General features: G+C 42.4%; 2 protein-coding genes across 2 annotated transcripts; one reads left to right on the top strand and one right to left on the bottom strand.

Annotated features, from left to right (window-relative positions):
• Nucleotides 1-327: 327 nt before the first annotated feature.
• chmp3 (charged multivesicular body protein 3) lies at nt 328-3,586 on the bottom strand. The gene is made up of 6 exons (XM_083683340.1): nt 3,438-3,586; nt 2,867-2,927; nt 2,556-2,735; nt 2,178-2,299; nt 1,713-1,827; nt 328-1,437 (listed from the first exon to the last, which is right to left on the bottom strand). The coding sequence occupies exons 1-6, from the start codon at nt 3,480-3,482 to the stop codon at nt 1,298-1,300; spliced, it is 663 nt and encodes a 220-aa protein (XP_083539466.1). The 5' UTR covers nt 3,483-3,586; the 3' UTR covers nt 328-1,297.
• A 1,892-nt stretch (nt 3,587-5,478) lies between these two features.
• Nucleotides 5,479-15,160, top strand: hspa4l (heat shock protein 4 like; the record flags this gene model as incomplete). Its single annotated transcript, XM_083684168.1, has 20 exons — nt 5,479-5,585; nt 7,013-7,070; nt 7,447-7,587; nt 7,755-7,877; nt 8,037-8,136; nt 8,626-8,759; nt 8,881-9,125; nt 9,226-9,302; nt 9,414-9,565; nt 9,791-9,897; nt 10,067-10,200; nt 10,877-11,073; nt 11,277-11,327; nt 11,904-11,978; nt 12,123-12,266; nt 12,781-12,906; nt 13,072-13,179; nt 13,411-13,530; nt 14,042-14,203; nt 14,320-15,160. 20 exons carry the CDS (start codon nt 5,479-5,481, stop codon nt 14,506-14,508), a joined length of 2,550 nt encoding a protein of 849 aa, XP_083540294.1. The 3' UTR covers nt 14,509-15,160.
• Between the last annotated feature and the right edge of the window lie 74 nt (nt 15,161-15,234).

The following is a 15,234-nucleotide window of genomic DNA, read 5'->3' as shown; positions in this document are numbered from 1 at the left end:
CGTTTTCAATTTACTAATTCCAGGAGCAAGGCTTGTAGTCGTGAGAACGACATAGAAGCACCAGTTCTTTTTGTGATAGGCCTACAGTGCTTCTAACCTACATATCAACTGTCAGAGGACAGAAGCAGGTTTTAGTTACATTTCACAAAGGCTGCCAAGGGAGGGTTGTGGCTGGTTGAAAGCTAATCCCTCTGTCCACTTATGCAAAACCAAGGGAAAGACACCCCAGAGAAAAGATGCACTGTCTCTGTCCTATGATGCCAGTCCTTAATGGTTTTTCCACAATGATATCCTCATATACCAAGGATTCAAAGACAATGACACAGGTTGGGCCACAACCATCAGTTTATTTTGATAATTTCCCACCCACATAAAAACCAAAGTATAAACAGAAAAAAAACAATCTCACAACACACAGGGTCTGAATTTAGAGTGACCAATCATTATATCCCACCCCACCCCTCAAAACAACCAATTATTAGGACTGTAAGTCTAACAATAAACAGTTTAAGAGGCAGGATCTCAATGTACAAAATCTGTTAGACCAATATGCGGGCATTATTTTGACCACCATACTTTCATATGAGACAACATATAATATAGATACATTTATTATGTACTGTACAAAGGCAAACTACCAGGGGAGAACAAACTGCCTTTCAGTTCTAGTGTTAAAAATGCTGAGAATTAATGAAATATTTTGCATCTGTTTAATTGTGATAGAATAAATTGGGGAGCTAGTTCAGAGTAGTGATATATTACAGTTTCAAGAACTCTAACGTGATGAGTCAATCATATACTTTCTCTATGAAAGTTCCCATCAAAGAACAGAAAGTGTCAGTGACTAGATCATGCCCTGGTAACTTCACCAATCTGGAGGTTGATAAATCATGGCCTCCCATTTTAGGTACAAAATACAGGAGAATCAGAACAAACTAAACACTGCAGATACAGATAGACTTGTCTTCCTTTATGGACCTGGATATGACTAACCAACAGCTGTCTTTCTTGAGATTCACACATCTTTGTAATGAGTGTACACACCATGCTTTGGATGATATCTCGGCTTACCCAGCTCCCATGTATGGTCAAGATAGCCCCTGGTTAAAGCTGACAAAATAGATTGGAAATAAAATTCTGCCATAAGCATATTTACGTCTTAGCTAATCCAAAATAATCATGTTGGAAAAGAGAGAAACTGTAGTTGAGAAAATGCTAGGCAAACCCTACACCAAAATTGTCTTTGTACATCCTTGGGTGGGCAACAGGGCTTTAAGAGGACAAAACGAGGGCAAGTTTAGCTCCTCAAGGCTTCCAGTCTAGACTGCATCTCCTCAATGTCCTCTTCCGACTCATCATCCAAAGCTGCGGTCGCCCCAGCAACCTCCATTTCAGGCAGGGCGTCTGTGACTTTGCTGGGCGCTTTGCCAAGGGCACCTGATACAAAAACACACCACCAGGGGTCAGCATGCACAACGTTTCTTTTTCCTTTTCAATGCTAAATGTGATTTAAATTAAATAGATATATAAATAGCAATCGTATGATTGAAATAGTACAATATTACTATTATTTAAATAAATAATTATTTAAAAAATTCAACTTAAAACTGCAGCCACAAACAACGTATCCCACGTTATCCTTTTGTATAAGCATTCATCCTCAACCAGCATGACCTGTTACAGTCTGTCATAAACAGAGAGGCTCTCTTTACCTGCTGTGATATCAAAGAGGATCTTGTCAACCTCTGCCTCTGCTGCTTCCTCCATCTCATCCTCGTCCTCCATGCCTTCAAAGGTATCCTCCAGCATCTCCTCTATGATGCCAGCCTGGGGACCACAGAAACAAAACAACAAACACATCATAAAGTGTTAGCACTGACTACATACAGGTGAATGGTTTTTACCTTGTTCAAACGCTCTTTTATTAAGTGTACATTACATCTTTTATACAGCATACAAGTATTTAAACAGTTATTTACACAACATTAAAAGTAGCATAGTTGATCAGAACTATCCAAGCTAAATAAATACCATCTGCTTACCAGACTTTCTCTGGAGGGGAACATTGGTGGGGGACATGGCAATAGTGCAATGGACATCAGCAGTGATTAGATGTATGTTCCCAATAGTTACAAAAGAGTCAAAGTGAGTCAGCTGATATACAGTATGCTGCTGACCTTCATCATCTCTTTGGACAGATCCCTCATGGTGGCACTGATCTCTGGGATCTTGACTAGGTTCTGCATGGCTTTCATCACCTCTGTACTCTTCTGAAGGGCACCAGCCACACGCAATACGGCTGGAGGCATAGCAGCAGTCAGACACATATTCATTACAAAGTATTTTCAATCTGTCATCAACATAACCTTTACCCGGGCAGCTTCAAACCCAAATGGCTATAATATTGCACATAACAGCCGAGTTATCCATTGAGATGATGTGCGATGCATGCAACTCAAAAGGTCAGGGCTCACAACAAAGACGGTCCAAAACATACTGCCCTTTTAGTACAGTGTCACTGGTGCGATTGACCCAATTCCATTTGCTGTACTCACAGAGCTGGTTCTTCATGCTGAGAAGTACAGAATTCATTTGGGCTTTGGAGGCATAAAGTTTGCTGACAGCACGCTTTGACTGGATCATCTCCTTTGCAAGAATCACACACACATCCCTATGTCCCTTTTTAGCTGCGTCTTTGATCGATCTCTTCACCTTCTCTTCTTCCCTCTGAATGTCTGAGACAAAGAGGGTGACATTTTGAATGCTAGTAAGGATTTACTCATAAAGAAACACTGAAACATAATAACAGACATTTTAGAGAATATTTTAGTGTGTATATTCTAAATGCTCTTGTTTTTCTTCTCACCTCGTATTTGTCTGTCAATCACTCTCATCTCCTTCCTGATTTTCAGAGACCATTCATTTACCTGAGGAAGACACACATGAATGAAAATCAGCATTAAAATAGCTGAGCATATTATTCACAATTATTAAGCCCACCACTTAAACGATAAGCAAAATGATGTTGAAACATCCATCAATGACACCATCAATTACATATTTCACGTGGCTGTCTTGGATTAGCTACGGTTCATTTTCTGACAGCTGCCTGGTTTGTTTACATTCAAGGCTAATGCCAAAGGCTAGCGTTAACTAGCCAGCTAGCTGACTAATTGCTGCAGCTGAAACCCGTAACGTTAGCAAGCTATGCGCACACACTGTCAATACTAGCGTTAATCGTCGTGCAGAGAATGGCACAAGAAACATTTCCAACAGAGCTGAACTCAACTACGATCACTACCACACAGTTAGGGAGCTAGCCAGTTAGGCAACAGTTGGCTAACTAGCTAACTACTATTGTTGTACAGTTCTTTCATGACTCGAGCTTTCAAGCTCACAGCAACTCACGTCACCCCTCATAAGAAGCCTTTACTTACCAGGTCTTTGGGTGGTTTTTCGTGTGTTCTCCCGAACAGTCCCATTTTGACGAGCTATCACGCTAACGTTGGCTAACCTAAATGTGAAAAGTGCAATAGCTAGCTAGCTATCTAACTAGCAGTCACTTCCTGGATTCCATCTGGAGCTACGCCTCTACACGCTGCTTTGACGGACGGGCCCACTTCGAATATGTGAAAAATGTGAAGAAAAAAAAATCTTCCTTTATCCCTTGAGTAATAATAATAATAATAAGAAGAACACCTTTGTTTGTATAGCGCTTTTCTGAACAAGGTCACAAAGTGCTACTAAACAAGAGAAGAGATCATATTACATTCTACACAAACTAATTAAAACAGACTAATCAAAGAATATTTCAAACAATAGACAACATTACACTGATACTTTAACATTTAAATAAATTAACAACAATTAAATGCAAGTTTAAAGAGGTTTTTAATAGAGATTTAAAAGAAGACACATACTTAATGGATTAGTGATTACTTCAGGGTGCTCAATCAACACAATTGGGATGACTTTGCGTTCACCTTTCTGCTGACGGAGACAAACCCTCCTCACACTGGGAGAGGAAAATCTCCTTTACCAAACAGCAAGAACAGGGGGGCGTGTCACATCCATTGGCGCATATGCAAGCTTATCTAATTCCTCAACAGCTGAGAGGAAATGACTATGGGAAGCAGTCACAAGCACAAAAGTAGAGCAAACGTGTAGCCCTGGGCCAGTCTGAGTCACTGTAAGTATAGGCTAGTGTCCATGAGGGCATCTGATGGTTGTCCATGAGGGTGTCATTTATGTCATGAAACCATTGATACAGACACACACTGCTGCACATTATTGAGTTACCACAGTGAGGAAGTGTTTAAAGTTTAAAAGTCAGAGAGCTTGAGCTCTTAAATAAAACATACAGAGAACACTATCATCTCTTTCATCTATGGAAGACAAGATATTGAATATAAAATAGGCTAGGCTTAAATTGTTATGATTCATGTCAGATAGTAGAGGAAGGCCCCTATATTCATGTAGGCTTTGTTGGTTGTGAAATTACTCCTCAGCAAAAGTAGAAGTAGCCAATGAATCATACTACCGCATGGTGTGGCAACCTGACACAGGTGAATGCAATTGACCAATGAGAGCATGCGGCAGAAATGTTTGAGTTGAATGTAATAAATCAACTACTTTGGAACAGTTTTGTCTTCTTTTTCCCCCAGTCATTGTTTTAAAGTCCTTGGGCATCGCCCATCTCTTCCACAGGTATCAGCATTTTCTCGGTCTAAATCTGTATCATATAATATGACAAATGTCAGAGGGTTGGGGATCATTTAAGGTGGAAGAAAAGCAAAAAAGCAAAATAATCCTTTCCTATGGTTGTAGTAACTAGCTGTATCAAAAGCAACTGTCAGCAAATAGGCATGACGCATACGCTGTAACGGTAGGCCTATCTATTGCACTGTCTAACGGTAGGGCTATCTATTGCACTGTTCTCCTCATGGGAATGCTTCTCTCCTATAGTCATCTATAGGCCTACACACCATGCACACAGACCAGCCCTACCCTACACTTTCATTCGTGACGTACAAGCAGGTTCCCTTTCTAGGAGTTCTAGATTTTTCTCTTATAGATGGCCTGTCGCACCAATCAAGCAGACCTCGCGTAGCATGTAACCAATTACAGATAGCAGAGGGCGGGTTTCTAAAGCGTTCCAGACTACTCTGTACAATTGCGCATGTTTGCCTGGACTGCCGGTTGCTACAGTAGCTACAGAGGCTGGCTGAGAGACTCCTGTGGACATCCTCGCTCACTGGGATTAGGCTGAATGAGTTGGCTATAAACAGCTTGCCTTACATAACAGATAGTAATTCAGTTTGCTCAGTGTAACCTAACTGTCTCAAATATATACAGGGAACGAACGGCATAATTAGATTTATAGACATAGGTCACTCGCATTGTGGAATATAACATTTTTCTTAAAGGTGTCAAGTGTCAACCGTTACGGAAATTTACTCAATCGAACAAGCGCTCATTATGTCAGTAGTAGGTATTGATGTGGGTTACCAAAATTGTTACATCGCTGTTGCCAGGAGCGGCGGCATTGAAACCATTGCCAATGAATACAGTGACAGATGTACGCCGTAAGTATATCATTGACATCACTATAGAATGATGCTGTGACTGTTACGCAATATTTGCGACTGAATGCGCGCTCTATGGCGTAGCTGCTCGAATGGTCCGAGCGCGGACCCCACGACGGGTGTTTTATAATAAATGTATTCGGTTGATAATATTAGGTTGCATTTGCTCTCCAATGTGCCTTTAATTCCATAGGCCTATGGTTATTACTACGTTATAGCGTCTCTCTGCAGTCTTTGTTGTATCTCCATTTACCTAATGACCTCTCGAAATAATTACAGCCATAGGCAATAGCCATGTTTTGCCGTTTAAGTTTAAACATACTCTTTTATCACGTCAGACATTGTTACACCCATTGAGCTACTGTATTGGATCGGATTATACCATATAGGCATAGGCCTTCTTTTCTTTTTTGACCTATAATACAAGTACTGCCCTCGCATGCGAGTGTCAGCGAAATAATAACGCATTTTATAAGCTTAATCTGTTTCTGGGAGTTTGCAGGAACCTGACTGCTGCCCTTAATGTTATTACAAATTTCAACAAGAACATATTTATATGATTAAAGAGAAATATAGACTGGGCTACCTAAAAGTTTAAGTAGCAACCAAATAGAAAATATGACTAAAAAGCTCATGTGAATTGCCATCAAAATAATTTGACTTCACGTTTTTTAAACGTGCTGATCCTACCGCAATTAATACTATCTAAATATTGGCAAAGTAATCACCTGGGTTTGATTATGTACTCTTTGATTGTCTCACATCCATAATTTCCCCAAAAGGCTGTTAATAACATTTGGTGATCTTTACTCTTATGGGCAATCTGGAATGTTCAGCAACTCTAGACCGTGCGCTGTTTTTACAGGGACATCTGACGTTCTGACAATGCAGCGTAGATATTTAATCAGTATGCATGCGCCGACCAAACTCAAACCGAAAGTTGTGAGTGGGAGCCGGGCAGAGTATTGCAGTGTTCATCAAATAATGGATCGAGTGATGATGATGATGATGAGGAGGAGGAAGTAGAGTAGGAAGAAGAGTAGGAGGAATACCTTTCAGTGCCAGCTGATTAAATGGATCCTTTCATTCAATTAATCTTGATCACTCTGTGTCAAACACAATAGGCAGCTGAAGGCCTGCAAAATACGTGTGCCACTTAACATGAGTTTTAAAAGTGATCGTGTTTTAAATGAGGATCCGCTTACTTTTTGAAGGTGAACTGTTCCGTCTTACTGCCCTAGTTAGTAGTTCTTTCACAGACTCCCTTGTGAAATTCACTTAATAATCTGCAGATTTCCCTCAACCATCTGTCTGACCTGGCATTCTTCTTTCTGTGTCAATCTATCCCCGTATACTCATACTGCCATAGTGCTAATTATCACCAGGCCTACATTTTTCTAAAAGTGTTTATTTGTCTTGTTCTCTAGGGCTTGTGTCTCTTTGGCCTCCAAAAACCGCACCATTGGAAATGCTGCCAAGGGTCAAGTAAGATGAACTACAAGTCTAATAACATAGAATTTTGCCAGGAACTTCTATTGTGTATTTTTTAAGCTAGAATGAAAAGATTAGCCTAATTTCTTGTTTGGCAAGTTCAAGTGTCTAGCAAAACATAGTTCAGTAAGTGGTCATTCTGGAGAACAAGAAATCTTGCATTGTCGTAACGTTGGTTCAAAATAGGTCTGGCATCAACAGCAGTTGGTTGAATCAGATTTGGTTATCTATGGTATTTATCGATAGTAAACAGCTTCCCCATCTACAAATATACTCTGCAAATATACTCTGCAACTCAATTCAAGAGAGAGCAAGATTGTCCCCTCTGATAAGTTACATGACATGAGTAACGGTGTTCTCCATGTTTCAGATCATAACAAACTTCAAAAACACAGTCCATGGCTTTAAAAAGTTCCATGGCAGAGCGTTTGATGACCCGTATGTCCAGATGGAGAAACCTAAACTGCCTTACAGCTTGCACAAGCTGGCCAGCGGCAACACTGGCATCAAGGTACCACTGTATAAATTGTCACTGTTGTTTGTTTTTCACTACACTCCATGTCCAACTCACCTTTCACAACAAAATAAATGACACTCACTCTGATCCAGTTTTGGCTGTAACGTTGGGGTTGTTTTTTGTGTTAAATGACTTCAACATAAATTGTGCCCCACTCACAGGTACGTTACCTGGATGAGGACAAAGTGTTCACAATTGAGCAGGTATCGGCAATGCTGCTGACCAAGCTAAAGGAAACATCTGAGGGTGCCCTGAAAAAGCCAGTAGTGGACTGTGTGATCTCAGTAAGTGGCACCAATGCACTCAAAATTGTGAATAAAAAATGAAACAACCGGACATATTAATCTATGGAAAATCACATTATTGTTATATTACTGTATGCAAGGAACTGCTCAACTGAATGGCGCATTTGACTTATCGCTTAACAAGGGCTTTCTCAACAGGTCCCAAGCTTCTTCACAGATGCAGAGAGGAGGTCTGTGATGGACGCAACCCAGATCGCAGGGCTGAATTGCCTGCGCTTGATCAACGATACCACAGCAGGTCAGTGTGTGAAATCACATAGTGTGAAATTTGGTTAAGATAGAACCATTAAAATACTTTGAATGGATTCTCACACACAGCAAATATGACAGGGTGCTGAGAATTAGCCTAGTTATTTTGTGTTTATTTAGTTTGCTTTCATCAGTAACTATAGATGTTGTGTTCCCAAAATAGTCTGGTGCTCCTTAGAGACGGCTGTTTTTCAAGTCTTTCTTTTCCCACCTATAATTCAGAAGGGAAGGAGATTCACAGGGGGGCGTCTTTGTGAGACCTGCAAAATAATAATCTTGTAAACTGCAAAATAATATTATCAATGTGATGTAATATTTGGTGTGGGGAGGACCAAAACAATTTTATAACACATACTGTACACATCACTTTACAGCTGAAATAGCAATTGAATAGCTTTTTTTAAAATGAATTTATAACACATTCATTTATAATACATATCATTATAATATGTGACACATTTGTGTCTCTAAATTACAGTGGCTCTGGCCTATGGCATCTACAAACAGGACCTCCCCACTCCAGAGGAGAAGCCACGCAATGTTGTGTTTGTGGATGTCGGACATTCATCATACCAGGTGTCCATATCAGCCTTTAACAAAGGCAAACTCAAGGTAAGCAGCTACTTCATAAAGCACTATAACGCTTACTCTATCACTGCTCGCCTCCTCTATATACAATATCTTTATTTGCCCCACAATTTAACTTTCTAACTCTCTCTTGTCATTCACCAAGGTCCTGGCCACAGCTTTTGACCCTAACCTGGGTGGGCGCAATTTTGATGAGGTGCTGGTGGAGCACTTCTGTGAGGAGTTCAAGGGCCGCTACAAGCTCAACGTGAGGGAGAACCCCAGGGCCATCCTGCGTCTGTACCAGGAGTGTGAGAAGCTGAAGAAGCTGATGAGCGCCAACTCCTCCGACCTGCCTCTCAATATTGAGTGCTTCATGAATGATATTGATGTGACTGGCAAGATGAACAGGTGCGCTTGGGATTCTGTTACTCCTACGTTTCGCTGGTTAGACTGACAGTTGAATTTGTGCTAACGACCGCTCTCCTGTCTTCCTTTACACTCTCTACAGGTGCCAGTTTGAAGAGCTCTGTGCCCAGTACCTGTTGAGATTAGAGGCACCATTGAAAGCAGTTATTGAACAATCAAGTGTGTGGTTTTAAAGATGAAGTTTCACCTGGTTTAGTTGATGAACATTCAGTTACGGAGATATCTCCAATTCCGTGTTTTGTTTATATTTCGGTGTGTGTTTCGTGTCAGAGCTGAGCCGGGATGAGATCTATGCAGTTGAGGTGGTTGGAGGAGCCACCAGGATCCCGGCCATTAAAGAGAGGATCTCCAAGTTCTTCGGCAAAGATGTCAGCACCACGCTCAACTCAGACGAGGCTGTGGCTCGAGGCTGTGCACTTCAGGTCCTCCCCTCTCTCTGTTACACCAGTCAGATGTTCAGTCTGGGTTTTATTCATTGTTTTGTTAAGCGTCTGATGCGCTCTACTGGAAAGCTCACTGTGTAACGAGATGCTTGTATGTGTCACTCTTGTGTGTCTGTGTGTGTGTGTGTGTGTGTGTGTGTGTGTGTGTGTGTGTGTGTGTGTGTGTGTGCGTGCGTGCGTGTGTGTGTGTGTGTGTGTGTGTAGTGTGCAATTCTGTCCCCAGCATTTAAGGTGCGTGAATTCTCCATCACTGACGTGGTTCCCTTTCCCATTACTCTGCGCTGGAAGTCCCCTACAGAGGATGGAGTCGGGTAAGGGCACCTTCTACCACCGTGATGTACCTCTACTGTAGGCACACTTTATATGTGGGACGCTCAGTAAATACTAGCCTAACGAAAAGATAAGCAGACATAATTACCCGATGCCGACATAATCTTATATTTACTATGATTTATCTCCCTTACCACACCACTGTCACAGAGAGTGTGAGGTGTACAGTAAGAACCACGCGGCGCCCTTCTCCAAAGTCATCACCTTCCACAAAAAGGAGCCCTTTGACTTGGAAGCGTTCTACAGCAGCCCACAGGAGCTGCCTTACCCGGACATCAGGATAGGTAGACTTGCTTATTCAGCTCGGTCCTCTCCTGTCCATAGCACTTGTCATGATTGGTTTTTTAATTACTTGTTTACTAAGTTGCTAAGTTTTGTAATTACTTGCCTCACCGAAATGGAAATGTTTAGCTGTATTGCACCACCCTGGTGGCAGTTGGCTATTCCATCCAAATCCATTGAAAAGCCAGAGCAGTGTGATCCAAGGAGCACGGCGCATTGTCCTTGTCACCGCCCGGTACGTCTGTCCTGTGCTTAGTCGTCTGCAGTATTCCTTGATGGCCCATCTGATGGTGAAAGTTTGAGCCCTTGTGTCGGGGTCTCCCAACCGGCTGGTAATTAGGACTGAGGATTAATGTCCCATGGAGCACTGCGTTCCTATGAGTCACAGGAGTAATTTCAGAGCTGAGCTTTCTCCTGACTTTCGTTTGCGCGTGTGCACATGTGTGTGTGTGTGTGTGTGTGTGTGTGTGTGTGTGTGTGTGTGTGAGTGAGTGTCTGTTAAAAAGGGATCTCAGCTGGGATTACCAGCTAATCAGACCTCATCCTTCCCCTGTCTCTGATGGATTTATATTGAGGGCCTGTTAATTCTCTTGTGCTGAAACCACCCTTCATAACTTTTTCTTTCTCTTTCTGTTGATACGACCCATCTCCTTCCTCTTCCCTCTCTTGCCTTCTCAGGGCGTTTCACTGTGCAGAATGTGGTGCCCCAGCCTGACGGAGACAGCTCCAAAGTGAAGGTCAAAGTGCGTGTCAATGTTCACGGCATCTTCAGTGTATCCAGCGCCTCCCTGATTGAGAAGCAGAGAGGAGAGGTAGAAGACGTTCAGATGGACATGGAACCCACTGTTCAGAATGAGGGCAGGCCGGAGGACCAGGTAATATGAATAGGTGTTTTCAGTGTTCATCATTCAGCCCCTTCCTCTGACTGATGATGTCACAACACCATGGTTGCATGGCAATGTAGCCCCAGTCCAAATCTCCCCTATGATTTTTGTACTGCACTGATATGACTTCACGTCTTTCCACATGTGGTTATTTTCACTCAAGCCCATTTTCTTTCTATTCCTGGCTCTTGAAGCTGCACCCCCCTCCTCTCATTGAAGATGACATCTATAACTATATGGAGGTTTGTGGTCACTGTGTGTAATAAGCCTCAGTCTCCTTTCATCCAACGCTGGTGTCATCTGTGAAGCACAGGTCTCGCTCACCATATCGAGTCTGAGAGAACCTATGCATTTGTACAACCAGGCTTGGCAGTGTGTGTTGCCAGAGGATACATGAAGTGACTGGAATAGTTATTGACATGATACGGTTCCACACCTTCATAGCCTATCCTGCGCAGGCTGAGCTGTACCTGTGGCGTTCCTGCTTTCAAAATCATTTTCCAATCCTTTTATATTTGTAATACCTCTGTGGATTTTAACGTGTTACTCATACAGATCATTACATTCTAATTGATGTCCCTGAACAGTAGATATCTCTTCATCTTTAAGTGGCATAGAAGATGTATAAATGTTACCAGGAGGGGTGTGCAGCTTGAATTATCCTGGTGTAGATCAGGCGTGACTTATGGAGGTGTGAGCCTTGCTGAAATGTAACAGCCTTATTAAGATTTGCCCTTGAGTCAAAATTAAGTAGAGCATGAGAGAGGGCTTTGATTGTTAGAGCTGGATGATGTGGCTGTGAGGGTCTCTTATTGCTTCAGACTAAAATGCAGGTGGATCAGGAGGGTCAAGGCCAGGGGGACCAGCAGAGTGAGGATGCCAGCTCCAGCAATAAGGTTAGTTTGTTTATGGTAAATCACTTGCGATTGTTATAGTACATTTCATTAATTCCACACATATTGTAGTATACCAACACTTCAGTCAAGTATAGAATGTAGATTGATCTTCAATGTCATGTGAAACTTGATTTCCCAAAAAAGGAGGGAGTTCCTGGGGAAAAGCAGGACCCAGCAGCGGGAGGTAGCAAGCCGAAAGTCAAGGTGAAAAGCACTGATCTTCCCATCCTGGCCAACACCATCAGACAGCTGGACAGGGATGTCCTCAATGACTTTGTAGAGTATGAGGTGAGTCACTGTGGTTGCCTTGTCTCCCTCCCGAGTTGCTGAGTCATGGTCTCATTGAAATGCTGATTGTGTTGACCCACATGAAAAGAAAAAAGACTTCACCCCCAAAAACACACACTGGAAGTGTTTACCTTACGAAATGCCGTCCTTAGCTCAATTGAATAAGAAAACTAATAGTAAGGGGTTCTGTAGAAGAGGTAATTATACAAATCGACCACCCACAACTATCAAAGAGATCTATTACCCCTGTTGGCCCCTATTACCTGTGAGTCATGCATCACCAGTTGTCTCAGGTTCCTGTTTGACCTATCTTTCAAGCACACTTGAACAAAACTATAGCCGATAATGAATCTCAGTTTGCCCTACATACAGCAGCATCTGCATGGCTGGTTTCCATTGTGCCGCCTGGGAGCGGGCATTACCGGAGGACTTCGTCAATGAGGCACCGGGCTGATTTTTGGCTTTTGGGCACAGGTGGTCTCACTGTCTGTGTATCTCTCTCTCTGCTCCTCAGGGGCAGATGATCATCCAGGACAAGCTGGAGAAAGAGCGCAATGACGCCAAGAACGCTGTGGAGGAGTATGTGTACGACCTGCGAGATAAGCTGTGTGGTATCTACGAGAAGTACATCAGTGGGGAGGTGAGAACCTGTCACTGGATGAACAGATTCCTCTAAATTGCAAACAAACAAAAAATATCTGCTATATTAGACACATAGAATACTGTAAATCCTTAATAATAATAATTAGTAATAGACAATGTAATTTACTCATGCCTGTTTTGGACTTTCTCACCCTCCAAAAAGGACAGTAACCGTGTGACTCTGATGCTAGAGGACACAGAGAACTGGCTTTATGAGGAGGGAGAGGACCAACCAAAACAGGTTTATGTGGACAAGCTGGAAGAGCTCAAGGTCAGTGTTATTCCTTCCGCCATTAACCGTTCTATTTTCAGCCGAGTCTGTCTCCTGGAATCCATCAATTCAGCTGCTGGGATGGCCTGGAATGCCACCGACGTGCTGCTGCTCCTCTCCAAGGTTTTGGTTGAGATAACAACAGACAATGTGGTTGAGATAACAACAGACAATTGGTTGAGATAACAACAGACAATGTGCTTTCCTAACTTGACTGTTGTCCTTTCCCAGAGGTTTGGCCAGCCCATTCAAGAGCGACACCGGGAGCAGGAGGACAGGCCGAGGGCATTTGAAGAGCTCGGCAGGAAGCTCCAGCTCTACATGAAGGTTGTGGAGGCTTATAAACAGAAGGTAAACACTGGACGGTACAAACTGGGTTCATGTTATTCTTCAGCACCAAGCATCTTCTTCAGCACCAAGATTTCCCCAAAGTAACATCCTCTATACATTGATTTCTCCCAAAGAATGATGTGTGTTTTTTGCATGCATTATTTTCCCCACCCTTATCACTCTGAACCACATTACTGTTCTGATGGGACTGTACTAATGACTTCTCCTGTATTACCATGTTCATATCCAGTGCACTCCTCGCCTCTCCTTGTTTGGTTCTATCAGTCTCTTGGGGCCTGTACACACTTTTCAAAACGGATTGGGTCAATGTAATTTCTCATTAGCAACTGTCCTTGTCCTGTCTGTTCCTCCGTTCCAGTACGATCCTATTCCTGTTAGAGCCAGGGTAAAGAAATGTGTTATAAACCATCTACGAAGTTATATTTATCTTTTTGTGAGTGACAGATGTTTCAAGATGAAATTGAGGTCTGTCTGACATCCCGTAAATCCTCTCTATCCTATTAACTCTCAGGACGAGCGTTACCTCCATCTTAACGCTGAGGAGATGAGCAGCGTGGAGAAGTGTGTGAATGACAGCATGGCGTGGATGAACAGCAAGATGAACGCCCAGAGCAAACTCAACATCGCCCAGGACCCCGTCGTCAAAGTAGCAGACATCATTGCCAAAATACAGGTGTGTGATTGATTCAACTACATATTTGCCATGTAGATTGGCAACACGAACACCAAATAAGGCCAAATGATCATTTCAATAACAGACACTTTTTTTTCTTCGTACTTACACCTCAGGAACTGGAGGAGGTGTGCAGTTCGGTGATCAACAGGCCGAAGCCCAAAGCAGAAGATGCATCAGAGGAGAACGACAAGAGCAATGGGGCCCATAACGGCCCTACAGCCAGGCAAGGAGCAGACGGGAAGGGGGAGGCCAAAGGCAGCAACAAGACGAAGCCTCCCTCAGGACAGATGGAGGTGGATTGAGTCTGCCAGACAAGCTCTGCTGCCATCACTCTGGCGACCATCAGACCATTTAGATAAGGTCTACCAAAACATGTACTGTTTATCTGGGACCATTTTTCCATGTCCACCATCCACTCAGCGGGCTGTTTTGTGCATTTGTTTTCAGTTTTCCCAGGTTGATTTTTTTCTTTGATCTTTTTTTGACTTTCCCACGTGTGCTACAACAGTGTGCTTCTCTCTCCAGGGGTTGGACATACTCAATGAAGAAAGATTATATAAATCGGTAGATCAAACAATGCTGGTTCTCTGAAAAACGGTTTTCCCTAACCATCTGTGTGTTTGCATTTCGAAAGTCCCATAAGCATTGAATCTCTAAGGTGAAACTTATCACACATAACCTTGTAGTGGAACATAAGTAGAATTACTGTCTGAACAATCGCTATGGCTGATTAAATTATTAGTAAAATATGTATGCAATAATACATATTATATATATTTGTATTTAATATATGAATTTGAAAGAATATCTGTATGTCTAGAATCTGTAAATATTATTTTAGTAATTTAAACAGGCCAGTGCATATAGTTGTGTATATAGAGGAAACATTCCTAGTGTTGATATGGCAACGCTTGACGCACCAAATCTGTCAGGTAGCAAAGACAGAGAAGAGCAATGGGCTGCCTATTCCTTTACTTGTTTTCATGCATTTCCATATTTAAGTCATGAGATTTAAAGATGGCAAATAA

The sequence above is a fragment of the Argentina silus genome (assembly GCF_951799395.1).
Source record: "Argentina silus genome assembly, chromosome: 13".
NCBI classification, from domain to species: domain Eukaryota; kingdom Metazoa; phylum Chordata; class Actinopteri; order Argentiniformes; family Argentinidae; genus Argentina; species Argentina silus.
This window is presented reverse-complemented; position numbering and strand designations above follow the sequence as displayed.

Excerpts from the sequence above, each read along its gene's own strand:
- chmp3 (XM_083683340.1), bottom strand. The coding sequence starts at position 3,482 with ATGGGACTGTTCGGGAGAACACACGAAAAACCACCCAAAGACCTG. Across the intron at positions 2,300-2,555 it reads CAGCATGAAGAACCAGCTCT|CCGTATTGCGTGTGGCTGGT; the intron begins GTGAGTACAGCA and ends CTATGCCTCCAG. Across the intron at positions 1,438-1,712 it reads CCTCTTTGATATCACAGCAG|GTGCCCTTGGCAAAGCGCCC; the intron begins GTAAAGAGAGCC and ends TTTTTGTATCAG.